Genomic DNA, 23074 nt, shown 5'->3' with positions numbered 1-23074 from the left:
CGAGCTTCAGAGGGTAACCAAGTTGACTCATTTGGTGCCCAGAGCCCCACTGGTTATGCAACTTTCAGGTCAAGAGCATGTAAGTGAAATGCTCAGGGAGGAAGAGATGGAAGATTTATCAGACAACTGAAAATACGAGGCTACAGGGGATCTGTACCTCGTTGGTATTTGTCGAAGGGTAGGATCATAGTGGGTCCATGAGCAAAAAAACGTGGCCGGCTTCGGATGGACCAGGTGCTGGAAAGTACTGTAACGTGATCATCTGGCGCATTAATAATTTTCCGAATTTGAGCGCCCTTTTGGAGCACCCGCATTTATGGTATCCCTCGCAGGCACTAAGTTACAGGCTAAGGCTAGTTGCTGTCTCTTTACGCCCTTCACATCCACTTTTCAAAGATTTGCTGTTTTTTCTGTGAAAACACTCCAAGATTCCTGTAAGTACTACAAAAACCCTCATCCGTCCTTTTCAAGCGACTCAAGACTTTTTTTTTTGACACAAACAAACATTTCCTCTTTTAATCAAGCTCCACCTCGAGAAAGAACGGTATCTTGTTACCCGATTTTGTTTCTTTCCCCATCGCTTTTTGAGGTCTCGAGACTGGGACTTCGAAACTTTGATCCATCATACATTTCTTGCTATGAATTTGTACTTCTAACGTACACTGCTATTCCTCCTACAAATCCTTTTGATTTTTGATTTTCAAACTATTTATATAAATTTTGATTCCTCCGAGATGGTCAGAGTAAAGTTGTTTTGAGAAAGAACTTCAGCCAAATTTGAAGCCGCTTGAACGATGTTCTTCAAATCGGCTACTGCGGTAGCTGCAATGCTAGGAGGTTCCCTTGTGGAAGCTCACCTAGTCATGGTCGACCCCGTCCCCTACAACTCAGACCCATAAAATAATTCTCCTCTAGATGCATCTGGAAGCAACTTCCCGTGCAAGATAAAGGGCAATTATACTGTGGTCAAGGAGAACTATATGATGAAGGGTGAGAGCCAGTCCATGATATTCCATGGTGGTATTACCCATGGTGGCGGCTCTTGCCAAATCAGTATTACGCCGGATCGTGCACCTAGCAAAGACAATAAATGGAGCTTCATCAAGTCAATTGAGGGTGTATGGATGAGACCGAGAGCGACGTCAACATGAGCAACAGTCCAACAATGGTCACTCCTTTCTCACCCAACTTCACCATCCCTGACAGCTTCAAAGCGGGCGAGTATACAATTGCCTGGACCACGTTCAACCGTCTCGGTAACCGCGAAATGTACATGAGCTGCCCCTATAACGATCACCGAAAGCACCTCTTCTTCAAAGAGATCCTGGGCTGCTGAAATTGAAAAACGCTCACCGGAGGACTTCCCTCCCCTATTCATTGCCAACATCAACGGCTGCTTGACTAAGGAGTCGTACGATATTCGTTTCCTTAATCCCGGCAATACAATTAAGTATCTTGGGCTTGAAAAAAACCTGATTGGACTTGATGACGACGTTTGTTACATTGGTTCGGCTACCTGGGGAAAAGGAGGTTATAGTACTACTGGGGACTCTGTTCTTTCGGCTAAAGCTTTCACTTCCACCAAGTCTTCCACCACAGCTACATATCTCAAGTCTTCTACTGGGACTGGGAGTACTGTAGAGTCCTTAGCAAGCGGGTCGCTCATCTCGAATTTGGCGAATTACACCACTGAATTTGCAAGCTCTACCAAAACCGGCCCGATCACCCCCAATTCCGTCGTTTCCGCGGGAAATCCTACGGTCCACGGCCCCAATTGCCCTATTTCTGTCTCCGCCCCCAGCTCCAGTACGCTTGCCGGATCATGTCTTGAAGAAGAGATTTGGAACTGCATAGGAGGCACTTTTTGGCAGCGCTGTGCTGGAGGTATCTGGACACCTAAACAGCCGATGCCTGACGGTACTGAGTGTACTTCCGGCCTAAGCCAAGATTTTTCCATCGAGAGTGCGTCTTCCAGGTCCCAGAAGAACTAGCATTCCAAGCCTCACAGACATGGTGCCCGAGGGCATTCTCAGAAGTCTTGCAGGTACTGTGTCAGATAATACAGCTCTGGACTGTACTTGCTATAATTCCATTCATCCATTTACTTCTATAAAGTCTGATGCTTCTAAATTTGTGTTTCCCAGAACATACCAGCAACGGTATGTATTATCTTGACTACATAGCGACTTTATGCAAATTAATTCGTTTGCCTTGTTGCTCACAGCTTTACCATGTTCTAGAAACCCTTCGGCCATTCATGGAGCTCTGCAAACCAAGAAATAGATAAGATTTTGAGATTTTCTATGCTCCCCTTTACCCCCGTGAGGTCTTACGTATACGTAGATGTGGACAGTTCGCTTGGGTGATAAACGAATCCTAAAGTAATTACACCCCATGTCGAGTGGAAAGAGTGTCCAATACTACTATGACGCTTTTGGGGTCGGATTTTTATCACTCGCCTAGTTCCCCATATATTCGTGTTGTGTTTAGGTGTAGACTCGGAGTATGTACTATTCAGTACTAGCTAGTACATTAGTTCCTCATTCTGACATCTTGTGACGAACTGAAGAAGTGGTCGAATACAACTAAGACCCTTCGGGACCGGCTTATTCATCGTTCACCCAATTTGCTCCTAGTATGGTGTCATAACACGCCATAGTTCGAATATAGAGACCCGGAGATCGTTCAACCGATCTTAACAATCAATCAATAATCTGATTCTATCGGATATGTTCAGTACTAGCCAGTACATTAATTCCTCATACTGACATCTTGCTCAAACCCAAGCTTACCGTATGCTGTAGTAAATTACCACTAGCAAACGATTGGCCAGACAGGAATCCACATATCTTTGTGCTTTGTATGTATGGTAAATTGGTTCATCCCGTGTATTGAAAACCGAGTATAGACAGGGTATCTCAATCTGCCCATGGGCGCATATTTATCTTCTAGTTAATCGATTATTTATCTCAATTTGGCTCTGTTGAATTTCATGCTCTCCGAATAAATACTAGTCCATACGCTTCTAGCAAGTGATGATACTTTCTTTTGCTTCCTCACGCATGCCTCGTACGCAAATTTCTCCTCCCTGCTTGCTCCGTAACAAAGATACTACTCACCCGCCATCGCTTAGCCTCCCACTGTTCGTTGCTGCCGGTTTTGTGGGCCACATTGGTCTACTGTGCCGCCGAGGTCTCTGCTTCTTCATTGGTTCAAACTGAACCCCCCTTGAGATGACCCAATGTTAAAAATTTCCCCTAACTAGCGAGACTATTCTGGTAGAATTCGGACCACTCTTATGATTCCGCCTAAACGTCTGAACTTTCTTTCTTTGCAAGAGAGCGACTATGCATGATCAACAAATGGATGTCTTAGCTGATTCTGTGCCTATTTGGAGCCCATACAGGATTGATTTCTTTCAGTTTTTGTCATCTCAGATGTCTATATTTTAACGAGTCATTAGACCAATCATATCTGCCGGGACTATATTCGGGATGTGGGCCACTGGTGGCTTCGATTGGCTCAAAATTACTTGTCAGGCATGATTTTATTTGTAGTATTCAATAACAGCATGGTGGTTCGCGATCCACAGGCTTCTACGCCCAAGATTGATCAATTATTTTACTGGGGATTGTGCACATGAGCATCATACATACATGAAATTAACTGACTCTTTCTTTGCTTGTACATAGTAACTGGTATCCACCTTCCCGGGTCCACTATGTTAGGTTGAGAGATTCTCATGTATCAGCTGATGAGAAGCGTCTCTTTAGGATGGTTAATTAATATCGAAGAAAGCTACAGTCGACTTTAGATAGACCCAGCGCGATGAAGCAAAGTAAGATAGCTTCCTCGAGTACAGAGGAACCCAGATGCGCCGTGTCGGTCCACATCCTCCGTTTAGCGTAGAAGCCTCACGTATATTCCTGACACCAACTTAGACTAATAATTTATACCGGGAAATTGTGGCCCTTGTGGGACATTCATGGCAACGATTGGTCGATCTTTCTTGTTCATTCTCTCAATAGTCACCCATACCAGATTTCAACAAATTGTCCTATGGAATGCCTGTGCATGAATCTGATTGGCTCACATTTTGTTGTACCCACCTTCCCCGTGTTCACTTAGTTATTGATGTGGATGTGTCAGGGATATACATGAAGCATACACGCTAAGTGGAGGACACGGACCCACATAGCTTATCTGGGTTCCCCTGAACGCGAGGAAGCCATCTCTCTTTTGCTTCCTCGCGCTACGTCTTGTATCTGGAGTCGACTATAGCTTTCTTTCATATTGATTATTCGCTTAGAAAACGCACTCCTCATCAACGGATATGTGAGACTTTCACACATATTCACTTAGTTCCTGGGAATTCGTTGTGGATATTGCTGACAGACCATGCAATGATTTTAGGTGTAATGGTAGGCTTTGGCTTCCACGAGCTGAAAGCCAAATTAGGCCAATCATTTCTACTGGAATTTTGTAGTACAGTGGATCACTAATCGGCTGATATTTACTTGTAGTACTGTACCCACCTTCATTGTTCACTTAGTTCCCAGCGGATCGATGTGGATATTGCCTAACGCAAAGCCGAGGCTGATGGCAAACAAGTGTTCTACGGAAATGTAATCGATCTTCGAACTCGCCCACTAACTTATAAAAGCGACTTTATTGTGAGAAGGGCGCCGTGTCAATCAGTCCTGAGCTGCACCACAACTTTTTCCTGAATGATGTTGTGTAGGTGTGGTAAGTGTCCTTTGATACACGAGGTAGACAGAGAAGAATCCTGCGGTTTAGGTAGTAGGGAGCTAGGGTTACAACATAGCATGATGTTTGCCAATTTTTGATGAGGTGGTCTTTGAATAGAGTAACGGGCTCATCATTTGTGAGTGGAATGAAATGATATGACCATCTGCCGCCTCACCTGTCGCAACAACATACGTTCCCATGGTGTTAAATGTTAGTGTGCGTCATCAGTTCTCTTCCGTGGAATCCTCACAAGTATTTAAAAGAAACCAACAGTGAGAAAAGAAGTTACATGCTGAACTACCAAGAAAAAATGCGTTGCCTGTCAGAGCTGCGTAAAAGCAATGATGAATTTATGATGAATTGTGGAATGTTTTATAATTGAAAAGCATCTTGTACTTGGGGCCTCGAATTTCGCAATGATCATTGCCTTGATTCAAGTAAAATGGCCATTTACGATGGTATGAATACACAGTCTTTCGCCAGCGGAAGATTCGATTTCAAGCACTCTCTTGTCACTCTTGGTCCAAGAACATCGAACGCTTTTTATTTTCGATAGCTACTCTTTGATATAAAATGGCCCTGAAATCATGCGATGAAATGAACTAATCTATCATATCGCTCTAGTCGAGTTTTCTAGATCGCCAATCTACTAGCACCAGATGCAAATCGAGGAAATGGGATCGGAGGTAGCGCACAGACATAGGAAACAATAACGACCGAAAGACTGGGAGCTTTTTGAAACTGGCAAGAGAATGGAGAATGTGAGGAGAAGACATAGGTAATTTGGCCGAGACAAATTGAGTTGAGATAATTCCTAAATACTTGGACCAGGTAGACCCGATCTTTTATGCCCGCAGAAAGTTCAAGACAGGTTGAAGAGCCAGTTCTCCTTTTTGCTGTGCTTCGCGAAGATGCGGGAGTAAGAATGGGATTCCCGGGTAATCTCCGTAGTATTGAAGGTATGCGGCATAGTTTTGTGTCGCATCGTAGAGAAATATCATGTCTGGTGGAACAAGAGGGACTAGAACGACCATTTCGCCAGCTGTACTCTTGAGATCGCGGAGCTGTGTAGTCGATATACTATGTTTGTGGAGACCATGCAGTATTGCCGTTGAAGAGTGGTAATTTCGTCGCTGTAAGAGGTTCTGCAGGGTCGTATTCCCCTGTCAGATATAGGGCTAAGTTCTCGCACTGTTGTTGAGAAGCGACTCACCTGTGCGCATTCTCGAAGGTATGGGGTCAAATCTGGGATTGCGGAACAGCATTCCCATACTGACATGGCTAGATCTTCCCATTTGGCTAAGAGACCCTTTGTAATCCGATCATGTGCGATGATACTTGATCGGGTCAGATGGGCGAAGTTACTCTTGTCGAGAGCAGTGAGGGTGCGAGCCAAGTCAGGTGGCGAAGATGATCCGAGACAATCTTCAAAGAAGGCATACGAAACATCGAGCTTTCTGTCCCAAGGCACCTTTGAGGTGTTGATGTACTGGCGGCGGAACCTAACAGCAAACAGATTGCAGATCTTGAGCATGTCGGTAAGACTCGCCGGTCGGTCTTGAAAGAAGCGCTGGATCGGGCCGGCAACAAATTCAAAACTACGCATGGGTTTCTCAGACAGATCTGGAGCAAAATTGGCTTGTAATGCGTATAAACATTGTGCTATCGCTCGGTGGGCGAAGGGGCTCTTTCCCCGTAGATGCTGAGGCCATATTAGTAAATGGATTTTGCTATCAGTCCCAGCAAACTGCACCTTTTCTACTTCCAAGTAGGTAGAAATACCACTAGGAAACATCCGAAGAAAGTCTAATAGGTGCATATACAAGGCTGTGTGTTGCATGAGGAACCACTCGACAGAAGTCGCCGTGTATCCCAGCGAGGCTCGCACGATGTCTTCAAAAGCGACCCTACTGAGCTGGAAATGGCTCTCGGCCTCAATAGCCTGAGAGATAGACTGCGGGTCGAGCGCATCCACTGGAGCTTGAGGTATCCAAGACCAAGGGACCGGCTGAAATGATGGAGGTCCAGATCGACGCAATATTTCCTCCACTCGTTGCATATGGGAGAGACAGTCAAGCAGCTGATGTTCACGCGGTCCAGTCAGCGCCGTAAAAATAGCATCAATTGCGTTGATATTGCGGCATAAGAGGGAACTTCGTGGTAAATTTTCATCACGAAATAGCCCGTAGCGAATAACTCGACGGATTTCGAGGTCTTTGAATGCCCAGAGAACTGTAGTAGCTTCATCTTCCCACCAGGGATAATAGGGTACCACGGGGTTTGGGAACTCATTGCCGATCTGGAAGAGGGATTGATACGACTGGGTAAGATCGGGAGACGCAGACCGTCCCGGAAGAGTTTGCGACATCCCGGGTCTGCTTAATGGCAATGATCTGTTGAGACAATATAGAACACTGGGGGTTAGTTTTCAACGTCGAAGAATCCTCCGCGCTGGTCAATTGCGTTTGTGTAGCACAAAATCCAGAGACTTCAGGGGCCAACACGTCTGATCAGACTGTAGACGAACCTCATATAGCGAGAGTAGAGGGTGGGGGAGAAAAATTCAGAACCGAACGAGGTAGAGGTAAATGTGAATGGAGGAAGAGAAAACAACTGCCAATGCCGGGTCTATCAAATGAGTTCTCCTGCGGCGTATGGTACAATATCAGTGCTTAAGTATTAGCCAACAAAACCATGCTAAACGGACACCCAGATGTTTTGTTGTCAGTAAAATCTGATTATTATAGAGCAGGCGTTCATGCCCATGGGATATTTGACTTACAAATTTCGAAAACCCTCAAATACGCCGTATTGCGGGGTGAGAAAATGACGAACCCATGGGTACAAGCCGACTACAGTCGAGACAGATTCACGGCCCTCTAAAAGCGGGGTGAAAGTTTGTTCAGGGATTTCAAAGCAACTCGGCTTCAGAGTCTAAGAGCTTGGGGTCTAGCCCAAGCTCGAGTAATGGTAAGCAGCCCTGAAGTCGTGCTGGCTTGCGCAACACTGGAACGCATAAGAATAACTAAAATTGTGGAAACTGATATATAAGGTGCGACCGACGCTTAGATAGTCATGTCTGTTTGGTGATGCTAGGTGTACGTTATAGTGGCTGGATTTGAGTTCATTCCCTGCAGCCGGTATTTTGAATCGCGAACTGGGACCGTAAGCCGCTCTTTCCCATTCTCGGAGCGCCTACATGGCTCAGCTGCTGGTGTGCCCGATCATAATACTGATCTATCTGTTGTGGGGCTGCGGCATGAACCAAGCAAAGATTTGATGCTGCTTTATATGTAAGTTCGATTGATCTACTCGTATTTTTCGAATCGATCTGGAGTGTACGGGAAGAGAAGACGCGGGAAATACTCTGATTTCAAGCGGCCCTATATCGGTTAGTGGTCGGAATCGATTTTGAATGATGGCGGGACGGACCGCGACGCGAACCCTGAACCGCCCGACCGCGACGACCGCGACGAACGCGAACATTCACCGCCCCGATTGCCGAGACCGAGGAATAATAATGCTCGGGAGCAAGAGATCGACATCCGCTTTCCAATTTGTTCAAAAATGGCTTCTACCACAGTCTTTGGCCGTTGGTTGGACATGCCCCGAGGCACTGGAGCTGCATAAGTTCTTCAAACTCTTAGCTAGAAATCGATCGAAGATCTCGTCTGAGAAACATCGTGAAAATATCACCACTGTTCAGAACCTGCGCCATTCAATCGCCGGCATCCGCCACGCTGCTGTGCACCGTATGGTTCAAGACAGCGATAGTCTGCTTTGAATGAAGTGCGCTGCCATCGAATTTTGTCCTATGCATTAGCGAGAGTCTTGATGCGGAGAGTCTTTGTCGTCTCTTCGAGTTTCTATAGAAAACCATCCCGAGATCTAGCACTATACAGAAGCAGAGACAGCAGACTACTCCATCTCATGATTCTTTGCTGGAGTTCCCTCTTTGCGAACGCCCGGACCACCGATTGCCTAAATTTCCGGACATGGCCAGAAAACTCATCGGATGCATCGAAAAGGACCTCGTTCAAGCAATGGAGAACTTTTACAGTTGAATTTCCCTGACGCCTGTCTTATTGGCCGACCGGATTTATGTTCTGGATATTATTGGATTGATGTAAGAGGCGGAACGGGGACAACATGAGCCGAAGAGCTCATTGATGAAAGGCGGCTCGGGATCTGGGCTTGGCTCTGCTTTATGAACCAATCCCGCTCTGTCGTATACCTGTCTTACGATGGGTAACAAATCACCACAATGGTTGTGATCGCAGCAGCGAGCATCGGGGATGTCATTATCCCTTATTTCATGTCCCCTTTTTCCTAGTCTGAATCGAGACAGCGATTATGGTGAGGCCTTAGCCCATGAGACAGCCTGGCTGTTCCTAAGAGCTTGAGGAAGGACATATAGGCATGAACAATGTCATACTGCCGAGTCCTCGTTCTGATAGGTGGGAAAGGACGGACGCTGTTTTGTATTTGCTTTCGCGCTGCGAGGATGGCTGGATTCCTCTACCATTATGGATTTAATTTTGACACAAAAGGCGTAGCACAATTATGTGTTTCCCTCGCATATCTCGATGCTTTCTGTGCTGCCCTCGATGAACTAACATTGAAGACTAGAATTGTCACATAAGCTTCTCCTAAAATCTCCTCCCGCCGATGTTCCAACTCGCCGCTCAAAACACAAAAGCACACTCGATCTCGTCCATAGCCTCGCTGTTTTCTAGAAGAACACTCCCATTGAAATGGTAGCCCGGGGGCAGACAATAATTTTTTTTTCCATAGTACCACTTTCCCGTTTTGCGCAAATGTGTCCGTCTTTCTCTTCATCGTTCTTCACACATCCGAATGCTTAACAGTATGTGGATCCTGTGTCGGCTCGATGTAAGGAAGAAAGGAACTGCTGTTTGCATTCTCATAAATATCGTCCCAGTCAATTGGGAAGCAAATGCCACCGATCGAACACATCATTTTTTTCCCCCATTCATCAAATGAAGGCTCGAGCACCATTCGATATACTCCCATTCCACTGAGCCACATCTCTACGGTGTCTATACCTGGTGGCCGTACTTTTTGCAAATCACGGCCCTTGGGTTGAATCATAACCTTTGCCTGAAACATCTTGTGCGCCTCTCTGTATGACATCGATGCTAAGGCAGGTGCGTGACTGTGAGCATCCGGTGGGATGCATACAATCCAGATTCGAGGCACCGGTGGATCATTGCCATGTGAAATCTCTTCAAGTAATAGCCTGCAGGGCATTGAATTCTTTCCGTTAAATTCCAAGCGCCGTGGCCGAAAATAAGGATACGGTGACGGTCTTGAATTAGCAGATCAAAGAATTGCATCGTGGGGTCGACGTTGCGCAGCGGGCTCAAATACTTGTCCCGGTTGAAAAGGGCCCCAAATTCCAAGCAAGTGCGCGACCAGAGAGACTTCGGTGGCCGTGAGTCTACTCAAGAGCAGGTCCGTGAGCCCATAGGATTCAACATTGGTCATTATCAGCTCGACCAGATATGCAATTATATTGCGATATGATCGTGGAATGGCGTACTTGAATACCCATGGTTTCGGCTTCATCTTTGGACGATGAGAAGGCGAATATGATGATACTCTTTGGTTGATTTCCCGAGGCGAACGGATGATACTGGGAGAGATTTAAAAGAGGAGAAGGGGGTGGATCTTTACAATTTTGCAGAGTTAGATCAGGGAGGAAAATACCCAGCTCTGTAAAAGGTAAAATTGAAAGACCGAGGCGACTGTAGGTGGATGGGAACCAGTGAACCTCTGACCTGCAAAAAAAAGTCCAGTGGTAATGTACTGTATAAGAGCTTCTGCAAAACTTTTGATGTCGCGAAGCAACTTAGAATGGGCGGGCATGCAGGCGATAATCGAGCTGTAAAGAGCCTTGAAATTTTTCTTCCCGATCTATAGGAAGATTGGTTATTGTCCATTGAAGTGGAGAATACGTTACTGCCAGCAGCTGGATGATTCAGCGCATACCCGATCTCCTGCCTGTTTCGTATAGTAATCGGAGTATTCTCGGAGTAGCAGCCCTGTAACACGCTAAACAACCCCTGAAATATGGCCTTCTGAGCAGTGGCCTGCAGATAGATTCAGACAATCAATCAATCGCTGAATGGTTCAATTGGCCCTCATGAGTACTAGTCGATACCGATATCCGACAATCCGACAGTTATTGTTGTAGAGGTTATTACTTCAATACATTGATACGATAATGTTTTCAAAGATTTCGCGCGGTATTGCTGTTAGCTTAAGACGATAGTTGTAATTTACCCGTTACATTGTTAGGTCAATCCCCGGAGGGCGTCCTGATACGATAAGGATACGAGTGAAGAATGTGAGATATGCCTGATATGGGTATGATGACATTCAGACTAATCGCTGGTCTTCCTAAGAAGATCCAGCTCCTCCTTTTGAGGGGATCCTCTGTGCGTATGCAAGCAGGTAAGCGAGGTGATGTATCAACAGGCGGCCCCGGTGGTGGATAGGCACCTCCTCCGCATTTCCTATACCTCACTGTACGGTTGGCGTAACATACACTCGGAAAAGATGTAGCCATTCTCTCCACATCGCCTTGTCCCCAGAATTCTTATCGCGGCGCTTGAATAGATTTGATTCAAAAAATTACGATGTATTGAAAATCCTCTGTAATCATTTGGTATCTTTACACTCCTGGGAATCGGAATGTGGAGCCCCGATGATCTTTGCTCAAGGTGAAGGCAGCCGAATGACCCCATCAATCCACCCCGACCTATCTAATGGTCTAGACCGACAGCGACGAGCGCCACTCCTGTACCGACATGAGCGACTGCAGTATTTCTGGGAGCTGTGCTGGAGGCTCAGGGGCTCAGAACCACTCGTATTCGACTAACCACTTCGGGCGGCGCACGGGGTCAGCGATCATGCATTCATGCAAATGATGCAGAATCTATGGATCGGTATATCTATGACCTTGTCGCCTGGCCCTGAATTATGATCCCCAGTCTTCCAAGATGAACATGGACGGCATATCGCAGACTAGCGATGGCAGTCAGAAAGGTTTGTTCTGCCACCATCATCACACTCACAATCGTTTTCTACCTTTTGCTAACCAAGGCCAATCATACTTCGGCCATCAACAGAACGCCTTCGTCTTCATCCTTGGGCACAGCCTCTACAAAGCTTGATGCCTCCATGGATGTCCTGGGCGACGACGCCAACCGAGAGACAGAAAAGGTACAGTCTAAGAAGAGGGATTAGCGCAGGAACGAATTCCAACAGCTTGTCCTTCAAGGAATCGATAAGCATCAATTGCATAGTGTTGAGCTCGCTACGAGCGGCAATATAGATACCGAACCGGAGACAACAAATACTTCTTCAAGCGCGGGGAATTCTGCTCCAAATTGGGGGATAGGCTTGGGTCAAATATTGAACAAAGGCCCTTCGAAAATTGCTATAGACTTATCACAAAGAAGTCTCGAGAAACGAGAAAGGTCCCTTTTTATGATTTCGTTCGGAAAGCGTTGGGTCTACCCTCTGAGCGAATCAAGACATTTCTTTGGACATATGAAGTCCTCGGTGCCAAACTTTACTTTGATTTGATCAAGGCCCCGATGCATCTCAGCCAATTGCTTGGTCTTAAACAGGTATTTTGTTTTTCTGCTCGTTATGATCTATCTATGGGTCTTCTAATCATACATAGAGCTTGATAAGATCTCAAAGCGACCCTTTCATCCATGCTACCATCGAATACACTTGGCGGAAGGCAGGCCGAGCAGTACTCCAAAGGCTGGAATGTGACTGCCTAGAGGGAGCTAAAGCAGACATTTTAGCTCTCACGCTGGAGGCATATCTAGACAAATTGATAACCCTGTCCCTACAGGAGGTCTTGGAGAAAGCAGACTCGGCCCAAGGGATATTGCAGGACTTCCAGGTTTTGAAAATTCGGTTGCAAAATTCTTTAAACCCGCTTGAGGTGGACTGGAGCTCGCCACTCGACAATATAAATGCATTCCTAGAGCAGTTGCAATGGAACGACGTCCCAGCTCTCGCGGAACTCGTATCGAGCAAAGATGTTGCTCTGCTTAGAGAATATGCGCAAACCGCATTTGCCGATGATGGGGCCCAGGCGCGTTCCATCTTGGGCTTCCGATGGAATCAGCTGATGACTGAGGTGAAACAGTGCATGGCTGCTGAGATCGGGCTGGAATCTCAGATTGATAGCCTTGATCAGGTGTTTTTAAACGGACCTACCTTCGGTCCCAGCTCTGACGGATAAGCTTTTGCAGACTTTCCACAACATTCGCAACTATTATTCTTTGACAGCTGTGGTACAAGGTATCCAGGCAAGTGGTTTGCAAACAAAGTGCTCAACAAAGTACGGCAAGCTTGTCGACCCCACCGGTGGCTACCAAGCTTATCGTAAGAACACGGCTGAGAGCCCTTCGCTGCATTTTCTGTTGCCAGCACTGTCTGCATTGGCGCGCAATGATTTGAGCTATGCAGGAGTAGTGTCGGCGGATATTGCACTATACGTCGAAGAGCATTGTTATCCTTAGTCCGAAATGCGCCTTGAGCACGGAGCTGCTCCGGAAGTCTATGGGCATCTGGGCTTCCCATGGGGAAAAGAGAAGTCGTTTAATAAATCCACCATTTGGACCCTTTTGACTGCCAGCTTCAGGTGCTAGAGCAAAAACTGAATGCACAGCCTCGCAGCGTTGTTTAGGTACAATTTCATATGTTCCGCAAGCATGAATGTAGGTATCACAGATACATGAAGCTACATATAAATTAGATATTAAGCTGTTTCTGGCTATCTGAAATTTCCAGCGCCATGAACCTTTTTTCCAGTGTTAGCATTGAAATTACACCCTTTTTCAATTGAGCGGGAGTACCTCTTCTTGGTCTTGAAGACGTAGGCAGTCCTCAGATATCGCTCATTCGTCCAGCGTCCCGGTTTGTCATGTCCAGGAGGCAACTCTTCAATTTCGGAAAGCCCCATCGCGATGAGGTATGTAGGAAGGAAAGTGGCGGGGACTTTTGATAGCAGGCTCATATGCGTTTGATCGCTTTTTTCCCAACAGTGGCGGTCGAAATCTACCATCTTATTGAAATACTGCCCATCTTCGTCCACACACTCGGGACACACGTGAGTCATTCCTGTTGAAACTGCAATTTGCAGATAGATCTGGATCTTGGATTGCACAAAGTCCTCTGCTTGGGATGCTATATTTGAGACAACAACGTCTCTTGTAAACGCAACGATTCGCTCGCGTGGCAGGTCGAGTTTGGGGTCCTTGTCTGTTGGTTTCCATCCTATGACTATTTCGTAGCTGTATCGGAACTCTGCCTCCTCCCGTTCGGAAAGCCCTTTGTGATCTTCAGCTTCCTTCATCTGTTTCAGGTGATTTCTCAAGTCGCTGGCCTGGGAATTTGACTTGAAGCAGGCCGGACAGACGTAGTTTTTGCCCGCTTTGATGAGCATGCCTTCCAATATGGAAGCTTTGCGTTCGTCATTCGACATAGTGCGAGGGAAGAAAGCCTTGGAGATCTTAGTTATGGAAGAAAAAGCCTTTGATAAATGCTGTTGGTACTCTAATTAAGCCGTCAAGATATAATGCCAGTATCTCGGACACTTGCTCCATTGGGTCCAACTATTCATGGCCTTCGCTTGGACGTGCCGGTCAACATCCTCGATAATTTGCAGTGGGTGCCGTATCGTGCATGCTAATTTCAAACAGATATGTGCGTCAAAATATTTGCCAGATAATGGAACACGAAAGCTCTTGTTGCTGGATTTCAGGCTAACGAGGGTGCTGATGCGCATTCTCCAGCGGTAACTAAGCGTTCAAGGTCTGGGGAACGATGAAATCATGAGCTACGCGAGAGATCTTTGGGACTAGTCTTGCAATCAAAATATTCCTTGCGACTGAGAGATTGAGATTCACTTGTAACCGTATTTCCTTTGCTAACATACATCCTTCTCTAGTTGGCCCAACTGTTCACCTTGTTTCGAGCTCTGTCTGTGGTTCTCTTAGTCAAACTTGCTTCCAACTTCATTGAGCCGAAGAAATGCACATTTCTTCCTTTCCTCAGACTCTGACGCCAATTCTGCCATGGAATTTATTGCATTCTCCCGACTAATTCTCTTTTCCTGAAATATATGGGCTAGCTTTTGCAGCTTCTGGCAGGGCCATTGAGCCTTTACCACCGCTGCCATCGCTTCTGCTCCGATTGCTTCATAGTCTTCCCAGAAGCAAGTTTCAGGCCATTTATTTCGCCAAAAGTGAACCATGACTTGTTCAATACCACATTCAGCTCCCACAAAAATGATAGTCTGTTCTTGGGATGAGTTTACGCAACCGGTTTTTCATCGGATCACTCACGTCTTTCTTTCGGTTGTTGCGATCAGCTGTACCACCCCAGAATTTCAGATATTGCAGGCCACTGATATGCAACATGATTGTTACGGAACAACTTCGTAGTAGGTGATAAGGTTAATGCATGAGAATATGAGACATCGAGATCTTTGGTTAGATAAAAGAATTATAGAAACTTGTGGTCGTTGTTTTAGAATATTGTTTCGGTCGGGCGACCCGTGTTAACTTATAGTAATTGAACATTTACGTTAGGACTTCTAGAGCTTCGAAATCATGCGAGTGGCGATCGGGACCGTAAAGTTTCTCATTTGGGATGTAAAATGATGATAAAAAAACCTTTAATTACGCCGCTTTGCGGGGCTGGCTGGGGAACACCTGCTCCTGCAAACATCAAGCCCTGCATCGCTAGTCACCGACGATCGCCATGCCTAGGCTTGTGATTGTGGGGCTCAAGAGATCGTAACTAATCGCCCGAAGCCAGTAACAGGTCATACTCCAAATTCTTGGGTCGAATCCACTTCCAGATAGTTAGGACCAATCACTGACTCGCCTCTTGGCTTACTCACTTTGTTTCCATTTCAAGACGAACTCCAGCCGGAAACACTCATGGAAGGAGTACGCGCCCTTTCGACCCCTACCCAAAGGCAATTCTTCCTCCGGTACTGTTGCCTTGAGAGCAGTAAAATAATGAGGAAGAAACAATTGGAAATCCGGGCCCTTGTACGCGAGGCCCGTGTGGACATCGTCTTTCAGTTGGTCGCAATGGTAATAAAACGCTTTTGTAGTGCTGCAGAGAACCAAACAGAGTGGACAAACATAATCCTTTTTAGCATTCCTGACAACTTCCCACACAATTGCAAGACTCCTATCCAAGGTGTTGAATTTGAGCTGGCCTTTTTTTTCCAGGACAAAATCGACTTCAAAGAAAGTGTAGAATGGCCGACGTCCAGGTCGTCGTCCCGTCTGATTGAATTTGATTGGAAAATCATCTTTTGAGATGGTTTCCCAACCCATAGCTGTCCTATAGCGATCCAAAAATAGGATAAAATCTCCCTCTCTCTTGGACAAACCATTGTGGACGCCGTTGTGATCCTCCTCGGTGTCAAAATGCTTGTATAGCACATCCTGGTCGCGAAACCCCAGATCACATACAACGCAGACGAGCCCCAGCCCTGAGCTCTTCGCTACGTCTCTTAGGACGCAATACTTTCTCAGGGTATCGTACATCTTGGAGTTGTAGCTATGGCCAGCCAATATCGGAACAAGATAGGAGTGAGTATATTCCTCTTGGGCGTTGAGGGATAATATACTGATTTGATCGTATCTACGTATATTCAATCAGGACGAGGTCATTTATATGGATGACGCCAAAAGATAAACACGGACTTATGCTAGATCTCGTAACTGAATAGTATGTATATGCTCGTTGTTCGTTTGTCGTTTGCAAGAAAGAGTCAATTGGCACACTTCACCTGGCTGGCCACTACTCCGCCGTAAAAACATTCTGGAAGCTTTCATCTCAGGTTCCTCTGAAAATACTTAATACACAGCTTATTGAATTTCAACCTAGATGCTGCTTCTAAGTCTTCCTAACTTAAAAACAGCATTCAAGATGAAATATGCATTGGTGAGTTGAAGAGTCGAGCAGATCACCAAAATATGTACAATTGACTGTCCAACATTGTATGATCTTTACCGGCCGGTAACTCACAGCTTCCATCACAATTCACTGGTCGGTTTGGTCGCTACCCTATCGAAAGACAGCCAATGGGCTGCGTCTAACCTGCCGCAATGGATCGCAAATCGTCGAAGAAACTCTTGACCATGTCCGGGATATGGGATTGGGAAATTTTTTGCCAAAATCCAGTCCAAAGCGGAATCGGGTTCCGGGTGAAAGAGAAGAAAGTCTTGCGGAGGTAGGCAATTGTTCATCAAAAGCCAGTCCAAAAGAGATGTTGGTTCCAAATGATAGCGAATCATCTCAAGCCAAAGAGAAGAATCTTTCTTCACCACATCAGCAAGATCTATACCTCTATGACACAAACGAGAGGCTAGGCTCATGCTTGCAAATCGGCAAATGCTGCGGATTTCATCTTCCTGGAGAATCTCTCCCAAATCCAAAGGCATTTGGTCAATCTTTTCCCAACAGATACCAAACACAACCGAGTTCGTCGCCGCTAGTTGAAGAATTGACCTCCCATCCCACATTTCTGCCACCGATGCAGGAGCAAGAAGATGTAGCGGACTCATCGTGGAAATCATGTAACCAATCGTTTCGATGGCGTTTTTCTGAAAGGCAAGAAGGAAGAGGCTGTGCCCAAAGCGGTTGTAGTAGCATGATCGAATAATGCCTTGTCGGACCAGAAAGTGGAAGGCACTCGGAGACTCATAGACGCAACACGAAGCAAGATCCGGATGTGCAGGCTCGCTTTGAAGGCATTCCTGGCTGTCCACAACTTGATCAAAGTCGGGAAAAAGTTTCCAATGGGCGAGAGCAGACTTGCGAACCCAGTCGCTTTGTAGAAAAATGTCCAAGTCAAAGCGAAGATCGGGATCGGCCTGTTCATAGTATCTCAGGATATGATGCAGCGTCTGCTTCGATTTGAATGTGTCGGAGCAGAAGAGGCAGTGAATGTGTGACATAAACCACCCATAGCTGCGAGATCCTTTGTCAATTTGAACCTTTTCCTCGTTGAAGAATTGGTCGGTGATCTCCATGGAGCGATATCAAGTACAGAGGGAAGAGGGAATAGTAGATAGATAGATGACTCCCTGTCCCAGAGGGGATCATTTCATTTAAGCTAATTACCGACCTAGCTCATATTCCCGGATTTAGACGTTGGATTTCGTCTTGGCTGCAGCTTTGCCGCCAGGAACATGTGCGGACATAAGCTTCTCGTATCATCTGCCCAAGTTATCGAGCTCATCTTCGATATTAAATCTGAACTTGGGCGCCTTGCGCCATGTTTCAATAACACACAGGACTATTCAGAGTTACGACCGTTTTCTCGATTTTAATTTCTCCACCAAACATCTTTGCTGTCTCCGATACTTTGATTTCGTGCGTCGCATGCCCATTTCGTGTGAGAAGCCTTTGTTGGACTTTCTGATTTATCGTGTCACTTTTGAAATAGATGGCCCAGTCTGATCCATTGTTGATCTAGGCGTTTTAGTCAAAGATCATCCAAAGGGCATTTTATTACATACCAGAAAAGGGTTCAGCTGCCCTAGAGCAAGCCTTGCTGAAATGGATAACGTAGAGATACTCATTGTTTTGTTTGTAGATACGTTCTGGATGGTTGATAGCAGTGACAGGGAATCGGTGGATGGAACTGTTTATATTTAAATGAGTGCTCTATGAGATCTTCAGTCTTTCGTAAATTGGAAACTAGATTTTAATCGGTAACATACCAAGCCATAACTTGCTTTCTGGCTATGTGGGGAAAAAGAGAGGGGGTCTGAGCAACCCACTGTTTCAAATGAGGAAAGCCTCAGGTACAGAAGGGTGATCCGCAACTATAATCCCAAATATACATCCAATTGTGCGCTTACTGGAAATCAACTTGCAATTTCAAGCCCCAGGCCATTCTATGAGTTTTCAATAACTCTAAGCCTTGATACAAATGTAATAGAAAGAATATTGATAGGCTTTGGAATTTCGCTACCATAGACCTGTCAAACGAGCATGGTAACACCTAAGGAAACCGCCCACCCTCAATGGGCCATTTGATTTATGAAAATAGCGGTGAGATTCCATTTTGTGGTACAATAATAGTGTGCTTCCATGGTAAAAGTTCTTCTTTGGGGGCACAGAGGAGGTGATCTAGTTCTGGGGATCAAGACTCATTGCTTCCAATTCCATTTTTTGTCGCTCAAGCTCCTGAATACGTCGGTCCTTTCCCATGATAATATCGCGGAGAGAGTCTGCCTCCATTTGTAGGAAATTGTCACGCGAAAAGCATGTAGCTGGGTCGCGATCGTCGTGCGGTCCGAGAGAAGCGTTCTTTGGGGTACTAGGCTCGGCATATACGTTTTCCACTAATTCGAGGTAGCTGTTGGCCTCCAATTTATGCATCCGCCGAATATGCTCTCGCAAGTTCTCGGCTCTTGCGAAAGGCTCGGAAACATGGCGACGGCATCCCTCAGATGGACAAAATTCAGAGTACCTGGGCTTTCTGCCGCTGTCGTGGACTTCTCGTTTATGGCGCAGAAAGTCGCCACTCGAGACAAAGCCTGGCTTGTCTTTGCAACTAGACTCGGAACATCTGTAGGGTCGCTCATGTCTGTCCATGTGTTTGCTGATTCAAGAGTCAGCTCCGAGATCTGACGTTCTTTCGAGGCAGCAGAATACATACTTCCATTGAGATGGAACGCGGAAGGTCGGCGGATCATCTTGGCAGTCAACGTGTTCACAGATAATGTCTCCGTTGCCATTTCGTGGAGGCTCTTGGTTTCGTCGAACAGTGGTGCTACGACGATAGTGATTTCCCTCTGGGGGTATTAAATCGCTCATTTGGAGCTCCAGCAGAAGGAAAGCTAATCTTGGAATGCGATAATAATGAACCCGGGAAAGGTCCCCGGTAATATATTTTCTGAAGATGGGGGCACTGATCTTATGGATCGACGGTATGAGATATGTGAAGATGAGATTCCAACTAATTTGGCCTTTCTTAAACACAAAGTCCGATTTAGTGACTCTATATGGTTGCATTAGAAAAAGAATTTAGGTACTTTTGTGAAAAAGAAAAAAAGAAAGCTGATCTCAACCCTTTTCTGAGGTTTTATTTTACAAGTCCCAGGAGCAAATTGGCTGCACTCATTTCCAGAACGTTTTGGTTATCAACCGAATGCCATCATTTCAAACTAGTGGTTATATCAAAGAATGATGCAGGCCCAAGTATCATTTCCTCTCTTCTTTCTCAGAAAAGATAGCAGTGTTTTTATTTCGATGAGCTACTAGATATTATAAAAGCGGAAGGGTAATAAGCTAAGGGTCAAATAAGAGCTTTTGTTATGAAGTATGAAAGAAAGTATGACCTTTCATAATAGAAGACATTGTCCGCCAGTCTTCCTAAAATCATCCTAACGTAGCCTAGATAGATTCTACGAGCTCCAATAAGTGGTCGGTCAATTAATTTCCGTCGTGTACCAGGAAGACGCCAAGAATGGAGGGCATCGCCCGCGAAGCGGTAGAAATCCTTCCAGAAGGGGTTTACAAGGATTTTCACACATTTCAAGTCCAGTCCGTCTTCATTGCCGCTCAAGAACTTCTCGACAAGCCGTATAGGCTCACGCATTTGCTTAGGTGAATAATACTAACGGATATCTAGAAAACGAGAAAGATATATCTACTGTTAGAGGTATTCCATGTTGTAAAATGCTGATCGAGGTGAGGGTCGCGCGGTACATACTTGAATCTGTTGTGTAACCTCTGAACGCACCATTACCAAAAGAGTTTAGATTCAAGGTCATACAAGTGACCTTGAATCTAAACTCGTTTGGGGGCTGCACGGACGAATTTGGTCATAAATACACGAGTCGAACCTGCCCCACTTCGAAGTTGAGATCTCCCGTCGCCTTACAATGGCCATGTTGGAAGACCTGAACGAAAAATTGACTTCCTCACTCACAACAGTATCACCTTCCTTTGTGTTATCTCAGGTAAAGAGCCCCAGGATTGCCTTCTTTGGATAACCTTTTTATTAATGTCCAGCCATAGGGTTGGGAGCAGCTATTCAAAGATTTTTTTGCTAAAGGAACAAGAGATGAAGCGCTCCAGTTACTGCCGAAGAAGTATCAGCAAGTAGAATATCGGGATAATCCGACAAGCCAGGTCGCCACTCAACCAAGTCAAGCTTATTGCCAGGCTTTTGAATCCGTCCTCAACCATGACACCACCCCAACAGCCGAGCAAAGTAATGTGCAGGATTCGACAAGCACACGGGAGGAGCCTCCGACGGCCAGAACCACCCCCAGTTTATCTCTCCGCAGTCCAGAGTCTACATCGCAAGCAGACCTTGAGAATCGAATTCTGGTTTCCAGTTTCTCTATTTCCGAACCAAATATTAAATCATCCACGAGGGTGTCCCGCGCAATCCAGGCAATGAGTAATTCCAAAAAGCAAGATCCAGATTATTACGATGCAACATGGAGCGGAACCAGTGATTTTATTGATTACTCTACCATCGAGGAGACAGCGATGGGAAGATATCGGCGAATCCAAGGCCTGCAGTCTCAGGAATGGGGAGAGGGAGATATGGTCAAATATGCGCAGCGCTTTAGCCTTGTCATAGGCGCACAGGAGTTACAGGTCATCGAAAAAGGCCTATCGTCAACTGCATGCTCTAGAGGCATATCTCTACGATCTCTTGCAATCAACAGACTGGCAGAATTCCTTCAGGTTGATAGAAAGCGAATTTTGGATGAAAACAAACGGCGTGTCCACTACGTTTCCATCCTGGAGAAATTTGGACCCGGTGCACTTTTACTTCTTGGTGAAATCGATGGCATACTTTCCCTGTAAGTAAGCCTGAGCTCAGGAACTACGCATTTTCATCCCCACTCACAGTTATTAGTTGGGAGAGGCATTTGACGACCGGTGATGTGGATACCGTATGCGAATATACGGCAAAAAACCTTGAAGGTTGGGTAGCACACGGCAGGAAACTGAATGAGAAGGCCGCGAATTTGATCGTGAGAGGTCTTCGGGCTTGCGGGTGGGATGGAATCTCAAACTGGGATACCACATTCATGACACATCTGGCCAAATATCTGAAAGGTTCTGATGCTCAAGAGTCCGACAGACCCCAGTCAAGAAAACGAAGGCAATCTTATTCAGAGGAATTTTCAAAGCGCCACCACCATGACAGAAATCTAGACTTCGTTGACGACCGTACGGCTACCCCTGATGAGGAGACTGTCAGAATCGCAAATAATGAAAATTCATTTTGCGAGGATCGACTCAATGATACATTGCTGGACTGGGATTTTGATGTAAATTTGAGCTTGGATTGGGACCAATTTATTGAGGACCAGATAACGGAAGCTTTGAGTGATTGATTGTTACATGTCAAATTCTCAACATCTCCTTCCTCTGTGTAACTCAATAACTGTTCACTGTAGGCATGGGAATGAGAGCACAAGGAACACCCCGCCGCCACCTGGTGAATGGAAATATACAAGATCGCCCCGCCAAGCAACTGCATCTCCCGGTTGTAGCTCAAGTGCCACTTTATTTCCCAGCCGCGATCTTTCTTGATGAGAGCCCTCGTAGAACGTGAACCACCCATTTGATGGCGAGAGACTCGTGATCGCTATTGTTACATAAATTCGGGGTCCGGCAGTCATCAATTTCGTGGGGTCCGCTTCCGTCTCATGGAAAATTCCAAGATTGACGGTCTGTGGCGAGGAGGGAATTGCATTTGGGTAAAATAAAGGGCGTATTGATTCGCGATTCACCCCCTAACGAAAGTTAGCGAAAATCTAGTAAAAGTTAAATGTGAGTATGGCACCCTGAGAAACTCATCCTTTATCCCGAATCCGGAGTCGGGTACTTTATACTCATTGTATTTATCCTTTACAGCTGTCGGCTCGTTGTTTGGTAGGCCGTTTCGGAATTCACTTGCAAGATTCGAGATGTTTTCTGCTGGCACTGCCTTCCTCAACACGACGAAGCCGGTCGAGCTAGCCATGCTTGAGTTGCGAGGGGGTGGACTCCGTCTATACACGATAATAAGCTTCGAGAAAGATAATAGAGAATCATTCCACATACCTGGCTATTCAGAGTTGGCAGTGTCACCGTTTTACGTTGAAGATGTCTAGCACACTTTCAGATAGCAGCGCAACCCCGCCGCGGGGCGACTCTTGATCGCCCAACTTGCTGACTAATTGATACGTGTCGACGAAAGAGGGTCGCAGTTTTACTAGTGCGCCCG

General features: G+C 45.9%; 8 protein-coding genes across 8 annotated transcripts; 3 read left to right on the top strand and 5 right to left on the bottom strand.

Annotated features, from left to right (window-relative positions):
- Nucleotides 1-5594: 5594 nt before the first annotated feature.
- N7509_000368 (uncharacterized protein) lies at nucleotides 5595-7117 on the bottom strand (the record flags this gene model as incomplete). The annotated part of the gene is made up of 2 exons (XM_056625015.1): nucleotides 5595-5912; nucleotides 5963-7117. 2 exons carry the CDS (start codon nucleotides 7115-7117, stop codon nucleotides 5595-5597), a joined length of 1473 nt encoding a protein of 490 aa, XP_056493597.1.
- Nucleotides 7118-8167: 1050 nt separating this feature from the next.
- Nucleotides 8168-8533, top strand: N7509_000367 (uncharacterized protein; the record flags this gene model as incomplete). The annotated part of the gene is made up of 1 exon (XM_056625014.1): nucleotides 8168-8533. The coding sequence occupies one exon, from the start codon at nucleotides 8168-8170 to the stop codon at nucleotides 8531-8533; it is 366 nt and encodes a 121-aa protein (XP_056493596.1).
- Nucleotides 8534-12497: 3964 nt separating this feature from the next.
- On the top strand, nucleotides 12498-13039 carry N7509_000366 (uncharacterized protein; the record flags this gene model as incomplete). The annotated part of the gene is made up of 2 exons (XM_056625013.1): nucleotides 12498-12557; nucleotides 12644-13039. 2 exons carry the CDS (start codon nucleotides 12498-12500, stop codon nucleotides 13037-13039), a joined length of 456 nt encoding a protein of 151 aa, XP_056493595.1.
- A 534-nt stretch (nucleotides 13040-13573) lies between these two features.
- Nucleotides 13574-14284, bottom strand: N7509_000365 (uncharacterized protein; the record flags this gene model as incomplete). Its single annotated transcript, XM_056625012.1, has 1 exon — nucleotides 13574-14284. The coding sequence occupies one exon, from the start codon at nucleotides 14282-14284 to the stop codon at nucleotides 13574-13576; it is 711 nt and encodes a 236-aa protein (XP_056493594.1).
- Nucleotides 14285-15698: 1414 nt separating this feature from the next.
- N7509_000364 (uncharacterized protein) lies at nucleotides 15699-16367 on the bottom strand (the record flags this gene model as incomplete). The annotated part of the gene is made up of 1 exon (XM_056625011.1): nucleotides 15699-16367. One exon carries the CDS (start codon nucleotides 16365-16367, stop codon nucleotides 15699-15701), a length of 669 nt encoding a protein of 222 aa, XP_056493593.1.
- Nucleotides 16368-16859: 492 nt separating this feature from the next.
- N7509_000363 (uncharacterized protein) lies at nucleotides 16860-17858 on the bottom strand (the record flags this gene model as incomplete). The annotated part of the gene is made up of 1 exon (XM_056625010.1): nucleotides 16860-17858. One exon carries the CDS (start codon nucleotides 17856-17858, stop codon nucleotides 16860-16862), a length of 999 nt encoding a protein of 332 aa, XP_056493592.1.
- Nucleotides 17859-18963: 1105 nt separating this feature from the next.
- Nucleotides 18964-19431, bottom strand: N7509_000362 (uncharacterized protein; the record flags this gene model as incomplete). The annotated part of the gene is made up of 1 exon (XM_056625009.1): nucleotides 18964-19431. One exon carries the CDS (start codon nucleotides 19429-19431, stop codon nucleotides 18964-18966), a length of 468 nt encoding a protein of 155 aa, XP_056493591.1.
- Nucleotides 19432-20723: 1292 nt separating this feature from the next.
- Nucleotides 20724-21663, top strand: N7509_000361 (uncharacterized protein; the record flags this gene model as incomplete). The annotated part of the gene is made up of 2 exons (XM_056625008.1): nucleotides 20724-20774; nucleotides 20920-21663. 2 exons carry the CDS (start codon nucleotides 20724-20726, stop codon nucleotides 21661-21663), a joined length of 795 nt encoding a protein of 264 aa, XP_056493590.1.
- Between the last annotated feature and the right edge of the window lie 1411 nt (nucleotides 21664-23074).

The sequence above is a fragment of the Penicillium cosmopolitanum genome, assembly GCF_028827165.1.
Source record: "Penicillium cosmopolitanum strain IBT 29677 chromosome Unknown utg000003l:1.0-3747932.0:1.0-3751027.0, whole genome shotgun sequence".
NCBI lineage: Eukaryota > Fungi > Ascomycota > Eurotiomycetes > Eurotiales > Aspergillaceae > Penicillium > Penicillium cosmopolitanum.
This window is presented reverse-complemented; position numbering and strand designations above follow the sequence as displayed.